Genomic DNA, 22,414 nt, shown 5'->3' with positions numbered 1-22,414 from the left:
GGATAAGCCTTCCGCTCGTAAAGTTCCAAGGAAGGAGAAGGCAGATAAACCCACTCACAAGACCAAGAAACCCGATCGCCCCAAACACTGGGGCTCGGGTTCGTCTGTTTTTTCAGTACTGTCTGCCGCCACAGTACCGACCCCTTCGGGACCGGCTCTGTAACTTACTATGCAGGTAACACCGCCGGGATCCCCCAGGCCTCTCATTTGGCCTGAGAGCGTGCCGACCAAACAAGTGGAGTCTATCTCCACTTGTTTGGTCGGCACTTCAGGAGTCTATCTCTGATGGCAAGATTAGAGACTCCCCACCAAGGGAACGGTCTCTGACTCCAGTGCCCACGACTGAGCCACCTGTGGAGTTACCTTCGCCTCCAAGGCGCCGCAGCTGCTTGTCTGAACACCGGGGTGATGACTGGAGGATGCACGGATATGGTGCCTTCCCAGACTGGGGTGGCTATCAATCTTATTCGTACTACGCTCGGGATCGTGCGTCTCCATCGGCCCCGAGAGATTCGCCTTCGACGGCCAGGCATGTGGAGAGGGGACGTCTAACCTCCCCAGAAACGTCGTCTTCGAGCGACCGTCCACTTTATTATCCGGATTCGGACGAATCTGAGGTTGACTCTACATCCCCCGATGTAGCAGTCGCCTCCCAAGGACCGGCGTCGCCCGATGAGCCACATGTCTCCTTTACGGAGCTCATGTCCCACCTCGTCCGTTCACTAGAGATTGAGGCTAGTCAACAGCCGGGCCCATCCACTGATCGCTTCTATGATGTCGTGAGGGGAGAACAGTCTGCAGCCATAGTCCTGCCGCTTATTACCACACTTCAGCAGGCTATGGTACAACCCTGGGATCAACTGGCCCAACCGCAAGCGACCTCCCGTCAGTATGAGGCCATGTACAGAGTTCTGGAGGACGACATTCCGTTCCTGATTCACCATCCATGCCCAAACTCTGTTGTCTTCAAATCCTCCCAGGGCAGGGAGTCCTGGAGACACATAGCCCCTCGCAACAAGGAAGGGAGGAAGATCGATATGCTCGCCTGCTGAGTCTATGCGGCCTCTGGACTTGGCGTGCGCATATCGAACTATGAAGCAACACTGGCACGTTACCAGTATTTTATTATGCAAAAACTGGATAACGTTGCTTCCTCCCTTCCAGACCGCCAAGCCGAGCTTGCCAGGGTATTCATAAAGGAAGCTATGCAGGTAGCAGTGCAGCAATTATCTACCGCATGACATCACGTAGATACCAATTCGAGAGCTCTTGTGAATGCCATCTCGCTGCGCCAACATTCATGGCTTCGTAATTGCAATTTCCCTGAAGAGATGAAACAGAGGATCGAGGAAATGCCATTCAACAGTACCGGGTTATTCCATCAGAAAACCGACCGCAAGTTAAAAGCGATACACGAATCGCGTATGACCGCGCGCCGCATGGAGCTTCCTCTACAGAGGCGTAAGTGGCAAGGGCCTCGTTCCTCTTACCGTCCACAATTCCACCCTCGGCAACACTACCAACAAAGACAGCAACAGCGAAGACAACAGCCGCGGCAACGTTTCCCCCAGGGCCGGCGGCGCTTCGACGCTGACAGACGTCCACGTTGACGGTCCGGGCGAACCATTCTCTCTCTCCCCACACCACTTTCCCTCTCCATTTTGGGGACCGGCTCCAGGGCCGACTCCCCATTTGGGAGTCCATTACATCTGATAGGTGGGTGTTGTCTATCATTCAGTTCGGATATAGGATAGAATTCGATATCGTTCCTCCACCATGTCCGATTCGATTTACATCTTCTTCATCAGTAGTGTGCGAAGAAATCTCTCAGTTGCTTCGCAAGGGCGCGATTCGACAACTATCCCGCTCGGAGGGATTGCACGGATTCTACTCCAGATACTTCACCGAAAAGAGACGGTGGTCTTCGTCCGATTTTGGACTTACGGAATCTTAACAAATACATCAAAACAAAAAAGTTTTGGATGACCACTTTACAGAGTATTTTTCCGTTACTGAAGAGAGAGGATTGGTACGCCTCCTTAGATTTGAAGGATGCTTATTTTCATATTGCTATCCATCCTTCACATAGACGTTTCCTGCGTTTCACTGTTGGGCTCAACTTGTTCGAATATGCTGTGCTACCCTTTGGCCTGGCCACCGCACCTCAAGTTTTTACGTAGTGTATGGCACCAGTATGTGCGCACATATGGACAAGAGGAGTGCAAATATACCCATATTTAGACAACTGGCTAATTGTCTCCCAAACTAAACAAGGGCTTCTGTCTGCAATACACATGACCTGCGCCTTGCTCGATGATCTTGGACTATGTATTAACGACGAAAAATCGTCCCTTATTCCCACGCAGGTCATCGACTTTATTGGGGCACGTCTCGACTCCACACAGGAAAGAGCTTTCCTCCCTCCGGACCGTCGCGCTACCTTATGTGCCCACATCCATCAAATCCGAACGCTAGGAACGGTTCCGGCTATATCCATTCAGAGACTATTGGGGCACATGGCTGCTACAGTTGCCATTGTCCCGTATGCCAGACTACGGATGCGGACCATGCAGCTGTTTTTCAACACGTCGTTTTGCCCACAGCGAGATTCTCCCAACAAACTGATCCGAATTCCGTCTGTGATACTCAACACTCTAATTTGATGGACCATTCCGAGCAACCTGTCTGTCGGTGTCCCGTTCCGAACACCTCATCGAACGAAGACCCTGTATACAGACGTGTCACTACTGGGATGGGGCACAACATGTGCGGACCTTCAGGTTCAGGGAACTTGGAACTGACAGGAAGCAAGGAAGCACATCAACGTCCTTGAACTACAGACGATTTTCAACGCCCCAAGGGCTTTCGAGACTGTCCTATGCCAACAAGTTGTCCAGATTGCATCGGACAACATACCAGCTGTCTTCTACATCAACAAACAGGGCGGCACAAAATCTCCACCTTTAGCATGTCTCTCAATGGCCATTTGGGACTGGTGCATACCGAGGGACATTATGCTTCTAGCAGTCCACCTCGCAGGGACCGACAACACCGAAGCAGACATGTTGAGCAGACATATGTCAACAACGCACGAATGGGAGATGGACAGACAAATATGCCACGACCTCTTCCATCTGTGGGGCTATCTGGACTTGGACTTGTTTGCCACTTGCGACAACAGAGTGTGTGCCCTATACTGTTCCAGGGCAGGCATAGGATCGGGATCGATGGGAGATGCCCTTATGATCCCCTGGGACAACATAGCCTTTTATGCGTTTCCCCCAATTCCACTTCTAACTAAAGTGATAGTGAAGATATCTCAAGAGAATGCCACAGGAATAATAATAACTCCATGGTGGCCAAGACAACCGTGGTTCGCCACCCTTCTTCGTCTATCCAAAGGGACGTTTCTTCGCCTCCCGTCTATTCCTCAGCTATTAATGCAGCAAAACGGAGTGATCCAACATCTGGATCTGACTGCCTTGAGGTTGACAGCATGGAGGATCACTTGAGTCATTCTGCTTTGTCGGTACCAACGACATCCGAACCTCTACCGGAATGTATTCACTCCACTGTACCAACGGCCCCTAGGTCGGTTTCGACAACAACTGCTTCGCTACCGGTGACTGTTGACCAGGAAATTCAGGCGATTCTCACATCTGCTCTAAGACGGTCCACTCGTCACTCATGCAGCTAAATGAAAGAGATTTTCCTCCTTTGCAGAGCGCCATTCTTTTTCTCCTGGAATGGCCTCAATTGACAATATTTTACAATTTCTCTTGGGACTTTATCATTTGGGACTGAAACCGTCATCCATTAAAGTTTATGAAGCCGCTATTTCACACTATCGTGGTGCACTTCAAGGGATTTCAGTTTTCTCTTAACCTCTACTTTGACGCTTCCTTTGGGGGTTACAGAACCTACACCCTTCTATTCACCTGCGTATGCCAACCTGGAGCCTTTCGGTCGTACTCCAAGCACTTACCAAATCTCCGTTTGAGCCACTGGCAACTGGCGACCTACGCCTGGTGTCCTGGAAAACAGCTTTCCTCATAGCGGTGACATCAGCTCAGAGAGCAAGCGAACTTTCTGCTCTCCGCATAGACCCTCCATATCTTAATTTCCATAAGGAAAAGGTCATTCTTCGTATTGATTCTTCCTTTCTTCCTAAAGTGGCTACACCATTCCACTTGAGTCAAGATTTCGTTCTGCCAGCCTTCTTTCCAGTGCCGTCAAATCCAGTAGAGCGGGCTCTACATACCCTTGATGTTTGCCGCTGCCTGGCTTTCTATCGCTCCCGTACAGAATCCCTCCGTCGTATGAACAGACTCTTTGTTAAGTATGCCGAACATGACAAAGGACTTCCAGTCACACCTCAAAGGCTGTCACACTGGATCACCCAGACTATTGTCCTGGCCTATCAACTATCAAAAATAGACTTACCTGTTACCCCCAGGGGTCACTCCACATGAGCTGTTTCGACTTCGTCTGCCTTTGCCGCTGGGGTCCCGCTCCAAGATATCTGTAAAGCTGCAACATGGTCAGGGCCATGCACTTTCGCCAAGCACCATCGGCTTGATGTGCGCGCCAGGCAGGACTGCTCTTTCGGCAGAGCTGTTCTTTCGTCCGTTCTTCGCTGACGACACCTCCCTCCTCCGAGTTGGGTAAGCTTGCTAATCACCCGTATGTTTGATGCACAGAGGTCACGACGAAGAAAGGCAGGTTGCTTACCTGTAACTGATGTTCTTCGAGTGGCCATCTGTGCAGTCACACAACCCACCCACCAGCCCCACTCGGTGTCCATCATTACATACTGCCTCGGTACCACGCTGTAATTTGCATCGGTACCGATGGTATATGCCAGTGAATGGATATTGTTCTCGGTACCGTACTATACTTTGCATCGGTACTGTTGGGGCTCAATGCCGTTTGCAACTAATTTTATTCTTAACCTGTAGAGGGCGAACGTTCGGTCTTCAAGACTGAACAAAATGGCGGACACTCCGCTCTATTTATACCATGAAGGGGGAGGGGAGCGGAGTTTTCCTGCCAAAAACTGTTAGCTTTTTAATCTTCCGGCCTAGGCACTGCGCAGATGCAGCACCCATATGTGTGACTGTGCAGATGGCCACTCGAAGAACATCAGTTACAGGTAAGCAACCTGCCTTTCTCTGCTACACAGCCTGATCTGAAGGACATATTAGGTCCTTATGTTAGAAGATCAGCAATTTCATGTTTGAGTCCTTTCTTTTGGGCCTGATGCTTTATTAACATTCAGTTTGTCAGTAAGTGTGAGAATGTAATCTTTTGTTGCTACTATCTCCCTTAATGTCTCTGATTCCCTTCCTGAATACTTAAGTTCTTCTTTGTGATCTCTGTGTATCACACATACGGTCTTTGCACCTGTGCAAAAAGGAAAGGTTGTCAGGAAGTTTCTATAGCTAAGCATTCAACTGGGCAGAATACACTCCCCTTCCTTTTACAGGATAGCATGGAGAGAGGCTTCCTTCCACCCCCTTAGCTCCTTTTCGACCACCATTGTTCTTGGATTGGGAAGGGCTTCTCTCTTTCACTTGAGTATTTGCTTTCTCTCCTTTCTCATATTTTCTTCTTGAAAACCCTCTCTTTCATTCCTCTTCTTGTGAACCCATTTTCACTCTTTGTCTTAAAAAATTCTTACACAAATATATTTTTCTATTCAATCTCCTATCTATCACTCCTTGTATCTTTATCTGAGTTGCCTCTTTGCTTTTCTCTGCCTCAACTCCTGCAATGGCATTGGTGGCTTACTGAGCTGTGCTACCTGTGAGGGTAAGTTTCCTCCCTCCAACAGCCATTCTGTATGCCTCATCTGCCTGGATGCAGGACACAACATAGAGGCCTGTCCTCACTGCCAGATCTTTACAAAGCAGACTCCGAGACACCAGGCCATTCTCCCAAAGGGCAAACTCTGGAAGAAGTCCCTCCAGGTCTCTGACTCCTCCAGACAAGGATGGACTATCCTACCTCAGTAGCAAGAGAACTCCTGACCAAACTATGATCACTGTGTCAGGGCTGCTCACTTGGTGACCACATGGTTAGAGAGGCCACTCATTGATAAAAAAAAAAAGATGGCCACGGCCTCACCCAAACAAAAGAGGAGGTGTTGCATGGGGCCCCTTTATAATCGCCTGCCAAGTGTCTGCAATTCTTGGCACTCAGAGGCAGTCCCACCAGGTTGCTGGACCACCCATTGCCTTGGATATTGGCAATCAGGAGATCATACTCCTGAGCTATTCCAGTGCCACTTGAGACCATCATGATGATCCGCAGGTGCTCCAGTGATACCAACAGCAAGAATCAACTTCCTTACTCCCGAGGAAACACAGATGTGTTCCAGACTTGCAATGACCTGCAAACCCAAGGTTCATGGGATCTCAGAGAGGCCAGCAAGCACATCAGTTTCCTGGAGATGCTAGCCATTCACAAAGCACTGATCTCCTTCCAGTACTCCCTGCATGCAGATGACAACATGACCTTGATGTTCTATAACAGCAAGCGGGGAGCACACAGTCCATACCACTGACTGGACTGACCATCAACATATAGGACTGGTGCATCACCAGGGACGTATCCATCACAGCAATCCACATGGCAGGCAGGAGCAACACATTGGCAGATACATGCAGCTGCATGACTCTCAACATACACACTTAACAGCTGAATGTAATGGTCCTCTGTAATCTCCATAGCAAATGGGGAATGCCATCAGTGGACCTGTCTGCCATGGCCCACAACACAGCGTGCCTCTAGCTCTGTTCACAGACAGGGCAAAGAACCAGCTCCCTGGGAAACACCTTCATTCTTCAGTGGTGGAAGCTCTGTTCCACATTTTTCCACTATTCCCCCTGATCACCAGAGTGATTGCCAAGATCAGGAAAATGGGATGGACTGCATCCTCATTGCTCCATGGTGGCTGACGCAACTGTGGTTTGCCCAAGTTCTTTAGCTGGGGAAATTCATTCAGCTTCCACATACCCAGGACCTGATCTCACAAAATCAGGGCCAAGTTATTTGGCCTGAAATCATGACCTTGCACCTCACAGCCTTGAAAACTGGGGGAGGGCCTCTGTCACCAGACGTCAGTTTCATATTAGATGTGGCACTTAAGCCATCGAGAAGGAGGACCTACCTGGCAAGATGGAACACTTTCTGCAGACTTGCTTTCAGAAAGGACTAAACCCCTTTTCCATTTGGTTATACCTGGCAGCCATCTTCTCCTTTCACCCAGAAATGGAAGAACCCTCAGTCTTTGTGCACCCTCTATTGCGACAATTCCTGACAGGACTCCAGAACCTCACCCCACTATCTGACCATGCACCCCAGAATGATGCCTATCACACATGCTGCATCACTAAAAAACCCTTCAAACTGCTGGCCACAACCAACCTCTGTCTCCTCTCCTGGAAGGTGGTTTTCATTAGCAAGATGTCCCAGTGAGCGGTGCACTGAGGCTATTCATCTGCTACAGCAGTCAGAATAAGGCAGACACACTGTTTTCACATAGACTGGCCAACTGGATCACCACAAACTAGCAGATCTCTACCTCACTACTTGGGCTAAGGCCTACTCCACATGAGCATTAGCCATGTCCACAGCCTTCCTCACTCGGATCCCCTTGCAAGAGGTATGCAGGTGGCCACCACATGGTAAATACCCTCAACATTAGTCAAGCACTACAGACTGGATGTTCATGCAAGGGCTGACTGCTCCTTGAGCAGAGCAGTCGTCTCTTATGATGACACTACCCTTACCCTAACCTTTCACCAGGTAAGCTTGCTACTCATCCATATGTGTGATGCTCAGAGACCACAAAGAAGAAAGGCAGGTTGCTTACATTCGTCAATTGATCATCTGTGCATGTACACAAGCTACCCACCAACCCTGCTTGGTGTTGTCCTTTTAAGAATTGCCCCCTTGCTTACCAGGGGTTATAGGGACCAGACCAGGTCAGTGACCCATTCTTCTCTTGGTTGAGAATCAATGGTGGTCTCCATAGGAACTGAGGAGATGGGTTGAGGCCTTTCCCCACATTATCCTGGAACAGGAAGGGAGGACTCCTGCCCAGTTAAATGCTTAGCTATAGAAGCTTCACAACTACAGGCTCTGCGCGGGCACAAAGCCCACATGTATGAATGCACATATGGCCACTTGAAGAATGACAGTTACAGGTAAGCAACCTGACTTTCATAAACTTATATCTGTTTTGTATCTTTGCCTGTAAAGACAAAAGAATTCATTCAGTTTCTCTGCAATCTTCTTAACCAATTTTAGTGTTCCTTTCATTCTATTATGATCCAGTGGTTCAACTGCCTCTTTAGCTGGTTTCTTTCGTCTGATATATTTAAAGAATTCTTTCTGTTAGCTTTGATATTGTTAGTGCCCCTCAGAATGTTTCTTTGTCTCTATTCTTGTCTGCTTGAATCTCTGTTACACAAGCTTGTATTCCCTTTTGCTTTCCTGATGTGAGAAGGATTTCTATTTTTTGAAGCACATCTTTTTATCTAATAGTTTCCTTGATTTTCCTTGTTAGCCAAACTTGTGACCTCTTCAACTTCATGCTACCTTGCCTGTCTTGTAGTATGTATACTGTCTGTGCCTTCATTATTGTGGTTTTGAGTAATCTTGAAGCATTTTGAAGGGATTTAATCCTCTTGACTCTCCTCTTCAACTTTTTTAACCAGCTCCTTAATTTTTGAGAAGTTTCCTCTTTTGAAATCAAACCCAACTGTTTTGGACCTCTTTAACAATCTTCCACCTAACTCTAATTCAACCTTGCAGTGGTGTGGTCACCATTTCCAATTGGTGCAACATCTCATATTAGATCCTGAGCAACCCCTCCTAGGATTAAATTCAGGATTGCCTCCCCTCTAGTTTCTTCCATGACCAACTGTTTTAGGGTACAGTAATTTAGAACATGGAGAAATTTAACCTCTCTCTCAGAACCAGAACATACATATATCCAGTTAATGTGTGGGTAATTAGTCACCCATTATTACAGTACTGCCTTTGTTTGATGCTTCTCTGATTTTACTGTCCATTTCAAGACAGCATTTTGGCCTGGAAGTTGATAGCATATTTCTATGATAAAATTTGTTTTGGAGCCAGGTGTTGTCACCCACAGTGCTTCTGTGGAAGAGTCCGCCAGACTCTGTGCCCTCTTTGAAGTACAGAGCATGACCTTTTCCAATATAACCTTCCCTGTACTTCCTCTACTGTTTATATCTAGAGATGTCCGTATCCAATTGATACTTTCCATTCCCCTAGGTTTCCATATCTAGCTTTTCTTTAAAAGCAGGCAGTCCAGTTTTCCCATTTTGGTAGGTTACAACTCTGTCTTGTTAACTAACCAAGAAAATGTCTGCGCCTTGAAACTGGTCATCACACAACTTTGGATGCAATCAAATACAATGCTAAGCTCTGGATCTGTCAGAAAAACTTTGCAGTTGCTGCTTAAAGGCTGCATGCAGACACAAAACTAAACCATGTTGTACTATTAAGAGAACAAACTTCAGCCCCATAAACAATCCTTTGAAGTTGGCTTTTTCATAGTTTAATGAAGTATAGTTAGTCCATGTTCAAATAATGCAGCAAAATTCAATAAATTTAAAACAAAAAGCAAACGCTTCCAAGCCCTTGGAGAGGAGCTTGTAACATCCAAACTTTTCTACTGTAGTTTCATGTAAGTTCATTCCTGATTACATTAAAAAGAAAAATGAAACTAAACCATTAACTCAGAGCATTTTATTTCAAATGGTGTATTGGCAAAATGCACCTTTGACAGCTACTCAAAACATAATAGTTCATTGCAAATATGCTGAAGATAGTTTGTAGTTCAGTTTTTCTGGTTTCAGTATGCATATTTATATAGCATACTATGTCATAGTATCTGCTATTGGGATCTTTTAAGAGCTTACTTTATAATACATTAAATAAACTGAGAGGCCAAGTTCGCAGCCTATTACACAGTTTCACCTACCTGTTGTAGATCATCTGAGATTGCTACTTCAGATAGTTAGTTGATAGGCTATGTAAAAGTAATGATCATATAGTTAACCAGTGCTTGTCTGAAACAGCAGTTCAAGATGTATTGTTCAACTTGAATGTAGTGTTCTTTCTATTTTTGTTAAGCTTTGGAGAAAATAGAAGCATTAGCATGTGCAAATTCGTTTTCTCAGAATTATATAGCACACTTCTTTAAGCTGCATGCTATGCTTCAAATATTAGAACTGAATTTACAATGTAGTTCTTTTTATTGACATCCAGTGGCCAGTGCCATTAAGAGTAAGTCATATTCTATATGGCAGAAATTAGCATTTCATTAATAAAATGAAAGCAAAACTCCTTAAATTCTGCCTTTATACAATTGTGGTGTCAGAACTCTTTCCATTGCTTCAGCCTTACAATATTACAAACTGTTCTGGGAAGAAAAAATTTAAAAATTTAAATTTAACTGGAATTATGATGCATGTAAATAATAGCAGTTTGGCTTTCATTTTGCAGTGTTCTCTAATTGTTATTTATCCTTATTCTCAGACTGAAGAATGTCTAGTAGTAGCTAATTTTCACTGAGAAAGCCCAATTTCTTTTGCTTGATCCCAAGAATAACTTTCATTCCTAAAAAGCATGGAAATACAAACCTTAAAAAAAATGAACCTTCAACAAATATGCAAAATCTCTGTTCCATTTACTGTGTAGCCTTTAAATTTGTGTAACCTTCCCTGACTTGTTTTTGTTTTTTGTTATTTTAAGAAACACCCTTAGGAGGTGGCAAGAAAGGGGTGCCTTCACCAACAGTAATTATACCCATCCATCCCAATTCAGCCCCATTCACTCCATTTTGTGCAATCACTTCTAAGGTTCTTTGTGTGTGTTGGGGGACTGGGTCAGGGAGAGATTTACTGAAATATGCTTAAGTACAATAAACCCAACACTAATTGTTCTGCAAAGAAGCCACAGTTGGCATGGGGGTTGGGTAGGGATAACACTCATTTATTGGCTTAGTCAGAATATGGGAAGTGTTGAAAGCAGGGAGCATAGTGTCAAATATCAGTTTAAGGCTTAATAGCAAGATGATATTGTTAAGTGGAAGTTATTGCGCACCCCACCCCTAATTTGTTGCGCCTTTTCAGAGTACTTTGTTCCTTTTTCTTTTTCAAGGCTTCTAAAGTGCTCAAATGAATTTGTACTTTCTATTATTTTCTCTCTGTCTTTGCAAGGGTGCACAGTTAGCCTATGTGCAGTGTTTCCTTACTGATTTCCTATATGCAATTTACTTCACTGTAGTAGAGTAGGCCACATTGGAATGGGTATTTTTTTTGAACCTATAATGGTACAATAAAATAATCTGACAAGGGGAGACTAAACATAGAAGATAGATGACGCTCTGCTTTTATGCACTCACAAATCACCTGGGGGAAAAAAATATGACTGTAATTCTATACTTCTGAGCCCCCTCCCCAAAGTGGCACATGTAATGAGTGCAATCAAAAGTGGTAGCATTCAGAAAGTTTCTTACCATAGGAAGAAGGAGGCAAGAAGTGTTGTCATGCAAAGGGCACTGGAGATACCTTCAGGGGACAGGTTGGATTGCTGAGGGAAGGAAGAAATCACACCAAGCCACTGGGTGCCCAATTTCTGTTGCGAACGATATGGGTTGGTAAGCAAACAACCAATTCAGGGTGCTTGTTCTCCAACATGGCTCACTATAGCATGTGCATCAGCTCTCCCTTTCCTTCTCCCTCTCCCTGCCTTCCCGCTCTCTCCCCTCCAATTTAACACCCCTCTCATGAAAGCTGCTGCTACTACTGGGCTGGAGATTATATGGGTACCAGTTTCCTTACTGCAGCTGTTTTTGAATAAAGAAAGGGATGTAGAAGATCCAACCATGGATCTCACATGTTTGTCTAATTGGGTCCTGAAAGGTGCTGAATTCTGAATTTTTTTCTTGATAGCATTCTTTTAATATTGGCTGCTTTAGTTAGCACATGTTCTTATCCTGTAGAGAAGCTAACATTTGGACCAAATTGTAATAGAATCACATACAAATATTGCCCTTTAGTAAAGCTAAGAGAATTATAAGATACTTGTTCTCTAAGTTTGCCTTCCATATATCACTTGTGTATTTTGAAATGGACACTAATGATTTACAATGGAGAGAACAAAAAATGTCATGCAGAGAGAGTTACTTTCTGCATTGCCATGGTATGGTCAAAGTAGCGTTTTGGTTTTATTTTGTTTTTTTATTGTGTGAGTCATTCTGAGGTTATTTTGGGTGGCATATAAACTTAATAAAGAAATATTTTATGCCTATTGTGCAATGACAAAGGTGTATTTTTCCTTTGTTCTTTTCAGAGCGCTGCAGCAGCTCCCAGTCCAGTGCTAGGAAACATTCCCCCAGGAGATGGCATGCCAGTAGGTCCTGTACCACCGGGGTTTTTTCAGGTATTCAGAAAAAAAATTATGATTATAGGAATTTTAGGTTTTAGAAATGGGTTGATAGCATTATTTGGCACTGCCACAAGAAGGTACCAAGTCAATTTCTACCATGTATAAAATGCATAATATTTAAGCACAATTTGAATGGGGTGGGGAATTAGGAGAGACTTATCAAGAGAAGACAAATTTGTGTTGTTTTACATTAGGAATGGGAAATTGTGAAGCAGTGTATATTCAAAATAATCTATGATAGCACGTTAGATGTGCAGCAGTTGGTTTGTCTTATGCTACAGGTGAGGCTGTATTTTCTATACTATATTTCTATTCTATTTCTATACTATATTTTGTATACTAACATAAGGAATGAGTTCCTTATGTTGCCTTATCAAGATAGTCTATCTACTTGAAACTTCATAATTCTGATACTTTAAAGGTTAGCAGTGCTGTGAAAAAAGTAGTGTATTTGTGTTACACAAATTCAAACTAGCAATGTTGAGTCTGAAACCTTCAAGGTGTTATATGTATTCCTGGAGGCTCTTTGAAGACAGGTTTCCTCTTGGTTTTCCCAAATGTTGGCTGCCTTGTTAACCCAGAGGCATAAAACAGGTTCTAGAAACAGTATTCATTTGTTCAAGAACTTGCTGCACCTACTTGAATGGAAGATGAAAGCTACTGTCTGATGATGCTCAGATAACTGAAAAAAATATTAAGGCTGCAATCCTATATGCACTTACTTGGCAGTAAATCCCAGTGGAATTTATTTCTGAGTAGACATGCATAGCATTGTAGTAGAAGTTGCTGAAAGATAGAATATGAAGCCAACCTAATGGATGTGTTGGCTTTTTACAAAGAAATATTCTTCAATGGAGCAAAATGAAAAGTTCATATATTGACATATTACATTCTAGCAGCAGAAAGGAAAGTGGAGTTGTTTCACATTGTGTCTTATCCTGACGGGTAAAAGGAGAGAAATGCTAGTATGAAGAGACCACTGATGGCATTACTTTCTTGAACGATGTTGAAGATGTAGAACTACTCACAGCAATTGACCCAGTTTGCACAGCATGGCAACTGTTTGTGGGTAACTAGCCACAGTGTGTTGTCATCAAAATGCAGACTGCTTACCACAGGCTGATTTATTTTGAAGCAAGAAGCCATACTTACAACCTGTGGCTTGCTCTAAGGTTTGCTTCACCCCCAGTGCTTTGTTCTGTCATTCAGTTCGGATCAGCAGGATCTGGGTTGCAGAGATTTACTAGCAAGTCACTCAGCAAGAGAGGCAACCTCCCCTACCTCTCTTTGTGATCTTGCTCATGCTGCCAGTGAGCTCTTCCATAGATGCCCTTGGAGCAGTTGTTCTGGGTTTGCCACCTTTTAAAAATGTACACAAGTGTGCATTATCATAGAAACATGGAAACAGAGCGAGTCAGAAGGGTCCTCCCAGGCCATGTAGTCTGACCCCGGCTCTAGCCAGCTCCGCTCATGACATGCCTATGATGATGGTGATGGTGAATGTCACTCTTTTGCATGTGCATGAGACCACATTTAGAGTTATCCAATATGGGTAATCCTTACTGGTTAATTTCTTTGACTACTTCACCCATCACAGGAAACTGCAGAGTGCAGTAGGAAGAAGACTGATAAGGCAAAACTCCTGTTTCCCATGTCCAGGTGCTAGTTGTCAAATGAAAAGGGGAAAATATGAGGAGACCAGGTGCACCCAAAATTGGGTAGGGACAAGTGTCCTAACTTAGCAGTGCAATCCCCTGGTTGTTATAATACATTCATAACTTACCTCTTTTCTCTTGTAAGGAACCCAAGGGCTTACAAGGTTCTCTGTATGTATCTTCATAACAACAACCCTGTTAGGTCAGGGTAAGTTAGCAGCTGTCTAAGTAAGATTCACAGCTGAGTAGGGACTGGATGCAGATCTCCAAAGCCCCAGTTCATCAGAATGGCTGTTTTAGTTTTTAAGTGTTGAACTGACGAGTTCTTAGTATCCTCAACCTTTTCAACACTTTCCTAAATCTGCAGCAAATCCAGGAAGGGGAGATATTGTTGCCCCCATTTTCAGAGGTTTTGGAGGGACTAGTAGAAGTGAACTTTCCAGGGTAAGTGCTCTGAAAAGGATCCCCAAAAGTTGGGAGCATGTTTGTATCTCCCCCTTCCTAACTAACTTCAAGAAGCAAAATATACATTTTCAAGGCTTCAAAAATAAATTGCAGCAGATAAAAAGATAGTGATTGGAGGAGGTAGGGGAAGACAAGGCAGGTTCTCCAAGGAATAGCAATGGAAATACCAGCTGGAGGACAAGGGAAGAAAAAAATCAATAGTGAACTCAATAATCTATCAGGTGTAGCTTATTCATAGAGTAGCTTAATCTATCATGTGAACCTATCCATTGTGTGCTCTTCTGTAGATAGATGGAAAATGAAGTTTTTCAGGATTAAATTCATAATAAAAGAATCCTTTAAAAATGAAAACAACAAAGAAGGTCATCTCCAAAATCTAGTAAAAATGTGATTAAGACCAACATATTTCTTGGGGAGACAAACATCCTGTTCAGGTATTCATCTGAACACATGAAGGTTGAAAGTGAATGGAGCAGTGGAATGTCTCCTCCTCCTGCATCTCCAGGTGCACTGCCCCAATTTTTCTCAGCTCAGACTTTGCCTTATTGAATTGGCAAGCTCTGAAAGGAAGTTCTATTTGCATTTACTCAAATGAGAATAGAACTCTATGTAATGGGGAACTATGATAGGGGTTAGGTCAGGTTGCTATTAAAAAATAAAAATGAGACTCTTACAGATTCATTTTAATGACTTAACTGATAAGGCAACTTTGTAAATCTCAAAATTATTTTAAAAACTATAACAATCTATACACTGTAACAAGTATTATAATAATTTTGTCATAAATAGTGTCTGGGTTATGATGACACATGTGTCATTTCAGGATTTTTTCCAAAATTTTTCTACCACACAAAATTTTCATCTTAGGGCCTTGGTAGTACATCCAGTTTAGTTAACCAGAAGCTTACGTATTCAGTTGTGCATTGAGGTTTATAGGATCCATTTCCTCTGCCTCCCCCTTCTTTACTTGAATGCTAATAAAGTTTATATGGTTCTGCCCTTCATTCACAAGAAAGCAGGCAACAAAGAAGGCTGCTTGAAAGGCTCTACTCCTACCATTTTAGCTTGTATGAGATACATAACAAGGCATATTGATAAAAATTATCATTAGATTTCAACTGCATTGAATTTTTAACTTAATTCTTATAGCCTGCCAAAATGGAACCGTAGTTAATGGTCAGACAGATTGAGTTAAAAGACTGTTATTCTATGTAAAAGAAAAGCATGGAAAAGTATCTGATCTCTGAAAAATGCAATGCATGACTTAATAGTCTGGTTTGTAGAGTTCATGATAGTTCATTGTTAATTGACCCAACATGGTGGTTGTGTCATGTGGGGCACCTGCCATTTTTGCAGAGCAGCTATGCCATGGCTTGTCCATTTTGTGTGAGCTCAGATGGCATAGTCTGAACTTAGACAACTCTTAAATAACTCTAAAGCAACCTAGCTTTTATTTGAGGGTTTTCTAAGCCTCAAACAACCAATGTAATCTGGGTACATTCAGCACAACTAACACAAGTTAGGCACTCGTGGGCACCATGCAAAAATAGCTCCCACAGGTACCTGACACAATGCAGCGGCCACTGTGGATCAATTAGTCCTCAGTGAGCTGTTTCGCCATGCAAGCCAGGTCCCAATGCGAGGTTCTTACTGAACAACAGGGTGTAGCAAGGTATTACAAGCACTAGGATTTAGAATAAATAACTGAGCCAATTTATTTAACTATTTCATATCCTCAGTGCATTCAGTTCTCAAATTATTTATATGACTGACTTGACCAACTAAGCATTTACATTCTATCTCATGGAGAATTTCTTAGTTTCCAAGTAACCTTAAGTCCTTTCTTCAAAAACATTCTGGCCATTTGCAGCAGTATCTTACATATGTACATTTGAAAGTAAGTCCCAATTTTTTCAGTGGTACTTGCTTTAAATAAACATGCATAAGGTTGTAGGCTTAGTATTCAGGTTATCAATAGCTTATTTACATTTGTGTGTGTGTTTTCTTGATGACATCTCTTGATAATATCCTGGCTTTTCTGTGTCTAAATTCTGATACAAATTATTTGTGATGTTCAGAGAAATCCATCATTAACTTTTCTTAGCCAACAATTAAATGAAATATTGAGGAAGCATTCCTCCTTATTTCTCTGTTTCCTGTCTCTTCTTATAATTGATAGTAAACTGTGGCTCCACAATCCATACTAAAATTCAAAGGTGGCGTCTCATCATCAATGCTGCAAAAAAGGATGTCAGTTGATGAGTAAGTCAGTAAAATCAGAGGAAGAATTTGTGAGGGAATACCTGCAACAATTTAGATTAAAAAGCTGAATATGAACATGAGGAAGCTGCCTTATATAGAGCCAGGCAAGTCTAACTAATTCAGTATTATCTAGGCATAGGGTTTCGGGAAGGGGTCTTGTGGTGGTTAACATGTATATCTTGCTCTTCAGTTAAAGCTGGATCTCAAGGTTAAAGTCTGTGTGCCTGAAATCTAGATAATTCTCAAATAGTCCCAGCCTTTTTGGACTCATGGGCATATAGATTTGGCAATTTGAGAAACTGCTAGGGTGCACTACTACAAAATGCCTAATTAGGGTACTGCCACTAATGGATATTTATTAGATATTTGGTCTGCTCTTGTTGAATCCTATGTGTAATTGCTAGCAGGTTTTGTATGTATTTTGTATGTATTCATTGGTATGGATATATCCAAACACATGTGTCTATATATATATTAAAACAATAAAAATGAAATAAAAAGTTTAATGGATGCAACATGGGGGTCCTCTTCACAGGCACTCAGCACACACAGGCACTGCACTGGAGGCCTCTGGTCTATGCAGAGAACAGCAGATGATGGAAACAGGCATATAGGAAGCCCAGCGTGCTTTAGCCACTGAGGCTAAAACTGCTTGCTGCAACTTTCTTTTTTATTTCTAAAAACATTCTATATGGAACAGCACTTAATTGGGTCTTTCCTGGTTACAAATGCCATTTTATTTTTGCTTTAAAAATCCTTTCCCCCAACAGAACGGTGCTTATTCCCAAATGAATTGTTTTACATGAGGTCAGTAGAAGGAAACTATTTTATTTGTCTAGTCATGATATAAGTATCTTTCTCTCTTTTTTCAGCATATTGGGGATGTAAAAGCAGTTTTTAGATAGTAGGGGAAAGAGAGAAAAAAGTTAGTTGTGTGTGTTTAAATTGAAGCAATGCATTAGCAAAAGGGGAGAGAGTATACAATTCTAAAACAGGGGTGTCCAACCTTTTGGCTTCTCTGGGCCACATTGGAAGAAGAAGAATTGTCTTGGGCTGCACATTAAATACACAAATAGTAACGAAAGCTGATGAGGGGGAAAAAAGGGTCTGTGCATAATTTTCATGATATCTGCCACCACAGATAAGTAAAAAAAAAACCCTCATATAATCATCCTAATTATGCAGCGACCCATTCAGAGAGTCTTTTAAAATCGTCACACAGAAAAGAGGGTAACATAAAACTAGTAGGATATTTGATATTGTATTTGAGAAACTAATGCATCACTATCTGGTTCGATGGAAGTAGTCGAAATTCTCAGTGAGTTCTCAAGGTGCTCATCAGATATTTTGGTTCTATTTGACTTTTAGTTGCTCACAAATGTAGGTGCTTTCAAAAAGCAAAGACATGAATTGTCTTGTGAAGCGAGGGATATCTGTCTCTTGGAAGACAGGACCTATAAAAGTCCATGATCATTTTTTTCTTTAAGTTGAATGTCAGATTGCTGCTTTGTGCATTCCAGTTGAAAATTGCCAGGTAACATATTTATGTTGACTGAAAATTGAGTCGCAAATATACAAAATGGTGATTATTTTCCTGGAAATCATGAAATCTGTTTTTATGAGGGGCGTTCAATGTATTCTCGGTATCAGCATGAAGAAAAAGGAATAATAAATTGAAATAATTTTTATTTTTCAATGTAATCCCCCATAACTTCAATGTACTTGTTACATCTAGAAATTAACTTTTCAATTCCCTATAAAAAATACCCTTCCTCCTTGTCTAAAAAATGTGTGTTAATTGCCGCCTTGAGCACTTAAACTTTGGAAAATTGCTTTCCATGAAGATCTTTTTTTAAATTCAGGAATAGGTAGTAGTCACTGGGGGCCAGGTCTAGGCTATAGGGTGGGTGGTTTATTTCTTTGAAACCACAGTCTCGCACAGCAGCCTTTGAAACACGCGCCATGTGAACGGGCACATTGTCGTGAAGAAGCAACACACCTGCAGTCAGTTTTCCCCGCCTTTTTTCTTTAATTGTTTCTCTTAAATTATGCAGATTGGTTGTGTAAGATGCTGCATTTATGGTTTCACCTTTTTCCTCTTTGAGTCCCAAAACACTGTGGCCATGATTTTTCCGGCTGATGGAGTAACTTTGAATTTCTTCGGAAGGTCAGCACCTTTTTTATGCCACTGCATGGACTCCTGCTTACTTTCAGGGTCATAGTGATGAACCCAAGTTTCATCTCCAGTAAAAATCTGGTCGAAAATACTCGATGGATCTTTACCACAGAGCTCTAAAAACTCCCTACAGCACTCACACTTGTTTCTGAGGTGCCATGAGCATTCGCAGCACCCATCTTGCAGACCTTTGAAAGGTTAAGATGGTCATGAAAATAGTAAATATGGTACCAACGGATAGGTTTGTCATCTTTGCTAACATTTTTATTTTTATTCGGGCACCTTCCAATACAAGTTTCTCCATTTTTTTCACATTTTCTTTCATAGTGGCAGTAACCGGCCCACCCGAGCAAGGGTTGTCTTCAGTGCTTTCTCTGCCCCTTTTAAATTCACTTGACCACTTTTGAACAGTAGATAATGAAGGTGCAGAGTCTTGGTAAACGGCCACCATCTCTTTGTGAATGATTTTTTGACTTTTTCCTTGTTTTGTAAGGAAATCACAGCGCGGTGCTCGATTTTCTTCAACATTGTTGCATCAGTCATCATGGTCATCTTTCACTGAGGATTACTAGGGAACTAATGATCATACTTATTTGAAATTTTGCATGTATACCCTCAGGTAGTGTCATTAGCTAATGAAATAATTAAATTACCCACATCAATAGCAAATCAACCCGATACCGAGAATACATTGAACGCCCTAAATTCTTGTATCAAATCAGAAAGCAAGGCTGCATATTTTTCATTGTTCACAGTATTGTGTTTAGCCAACATGTCAAAATGTATAAAATTGTTTGCAACGGTAGGTTAAAATATTATTGATAATGGTTGCGTTTCACTTGCCAAGTTACCATGAGCACATGTAACATCTGATGGTGTCAATTCGACTGTCTGCGCTTGAAAGATAACACACTGGAAACTGCACACCACCATTAAACTGAAGCCATGCATGTGTACAAATAGTGAGAGCATCATACATACTTTTATTTTACATGACATAGCAACATGACGTCATCTACAAAGTTCATGCTCGTGAACTGCACAATCAAGTTACAAAAAAAAATTGCAAAAATATCCCATAATGTTTTAAGTAAATTTACGATTCTGTTTTGGGCCACATTCAAAGTCATCCTGCGCCACATGCAACTCTCGGGCCACGGGTTGAACACCCCTGTTCTAAAATGACCTGGCTGCACCACTGCTTTTCTATCTAGAAGATGGTGGAAACTGAACCTAGTACTTCATGCTATGCAACTGAGCTAAGAGCCCTTTCCCATAGTATTGTAACTCCTTAGTAAACTATAACTCCTTTTCATTTAATATCAGGATTACTCTAGAACTCCAGTTCTTAGTTCTGGTTAATGGGCAGCTTGACAGGGACTCCACTGTCATCTTTTTCATACATCATAGAGTCATGTGAAGAAGAAGCTGGCGCATGCAGAGGAATACACACCAGCTTGAGTATTGAATATTGGGAAGCCAGAGATTGAATGGTTTTTAATAGATGCATTTAGATGTAAAGTCTGATTCACAGTGTTCTTCCCCTTTCAAAAAGTATGTGTGGGTGAGATCTTATGAATTGGACCCTTGTATGCATGGGCTTCTGTGCAGAGGGCATTAGTCATGCATTACTTTGGGTATGGGGGAGTGATGTGTACCTGCTATACCATAGAGTACTAGCTTACGTACCTGAAAAGATGTGTGTGAGTAGTATCTTAATCACAAGTTCTTACTTTAAATTGATTTTTGGAATTTTTGTCTTTCCTACCACCATTTACACAATTGAAACTGTTTTCACACTAGGTATGATTCATTCTCTATGCACATTTCTACAAAACTTTTGTCTCCTAACCAGTTTAAATTGCATATCTGAATACACTGGCTGTTCCTTGCTGAATCTAAAGAAACCTTGTTTGTCATCCTGTAACATGCAGCAGTCTATTATCTTAATATGTTGTCTTCTGCTTTCCTCAGTATATTGATCTGTATGCCAGCTAGGCTATAAAGCTGTACACTCATTCTGTTTGGGAAACTGTGCCAGACAAGACAATAAGCAGAAAGGTAGATGTGTAATAGTATTGAAAGGATAATCAATTAATGGGAAAGTTGTATCAGTATTAACAAGGCATTGGCCACCATAAAGGGACAAAGCTTGCTTATAAGAAATAATTCCAGAGATGTATTTCTAAGTCAGTAATTTTATTGGCAGAGAAACTAGGAAATGATGTTTCCTGGACAATTAATGGCTTCTCAGAAGGGGCTGCCATCATGTACATGAATTAAAATTCTTGTGATCTCCATGAGAGGCATAAAGTGATGCCTCAAGAGAGTTTCAGAAACAATAAGAATCCTCAGAAGCTCTTTAGAGTTTCCACAATAAAAATGTTGTGCTTAAGTGTCAACACATGGTTGGCAGCATACTACAATATGCCACTGCCAACCTGTGTGATATCTGTTCTAGGTTGCCCATCTAATTTGCACAGGTTGTCTAGTGGTGTACATACTCAGTGTGTATTTTAAGCATATGGTAGAAACTGTGCAGTATGTTTCTGTAGCAAATATTTAGAGTTTTCTTTGCACATTTCTGTGCATGCAGAACAGAACTTTGCTATAATATGATTTTCCTTACCTATGGTTCCATTGCAAAGGAAATAGCTGCTCTTTGTAGGATTCTATTTCACATAGCTAATTATGCACATCATTTGTGCAAGTATTGGGAGACTTGTACAGGTGACCTTCTGGATCATGGCAGCAAGCCAAATCATCTGTCAAAAAGAATAATCCTAATACTTCTAGGTAGCATATATTTTATTGCCATTATTTTTTTTCATAATGTTTTACCTACAAGTGACAGAGCTGCATAGAGACAGCAGCTCATATAATGAGTAACTACAACATTTAGGGTTCCATTCAAATGTGCTGCACAGGAAGAAAATCTAAGTGTGCTTCACAGAATATGCTTCTTTCTGAAAAAGCTACAGGCTCATAATGTGAATGTAAAATTTGTTTACAATTATACAAGTAAAACAGCATGGAGACACGTGGTCACTGCTGGTATTAAATTAACCACAGCATCTTTCTACATCCTGCACTTCTGTACTTCACAAGGCGACTAAGTGTAATCAATGTATAATATTTCCATATGACTTCTCTGCTTCCCATGATCCTACATTTGGCTTTTGCCTTCTGTTTGGAACTTCATGCCTAGTTGGGAGAGGGCGAGCTGGCAATGGGATAGAATATGGACAACTTCCACACTGATACTAAGTGGCACAAGCAGGAGTGGTTTCACCTTGGAAAGGAGAAGTTTGTGGTTGCATCTATCACACTGAATATATAGTAATATAAATGTAGTAGATATAGTGCA

General features: G+C 42.0%; 1 protein-coding gene across 9 annotated transcripts in view; it reads left to right on the top strand.

Annotated features, from left to right (window-relative positions):
* The window catches only part of SSBP2 (single stranded DNA binding protein 2), a 189,867-nt gene that overhangs the window by 111,249 nt on the left and 56,204 nt on the right, over positions 1-22,414 (top strand). For 6 of the 9 annotated variants that reach the window (XM_044446621.1, XM_044446622.1, XM_044446630.1 and 3 more), the window contains one exon: positions 12,394-12,483. The exons of the other annotated variants lie outside the window; for them this stretch is intronic. In XM_044446621.1, coding sequence (XP_044302556.1) covers positions 12,394-12,483 — 90 coding nt within the window. The remainder of the gene's footprint in view (positions 1-12,393; positions 12,484-22,414) is intronic. 9 annotated transcript variants of the gene reach the window in all.

Source organism: Varanus komodoensis, unplaced genomic scaffold, assembly GCF_004798865.1.
Source record: "Varanus komodoensis strain SLA01 unplaced genomic scaffold, ASM479886v1 scaffold5, whole genome shotgun sequence".
Taxonomy (NCBI): domain Eukaryota; kingdom Metazoa; phylum Chordata; class Lepidosauria; order Squamata; family Varanidae; genus Varanus; species Varanus komodoensis.
Note: the sequence above shows the minus strand (reverse complement) of the source record. Positions and strands in the feature narration are given on the sequence as shown.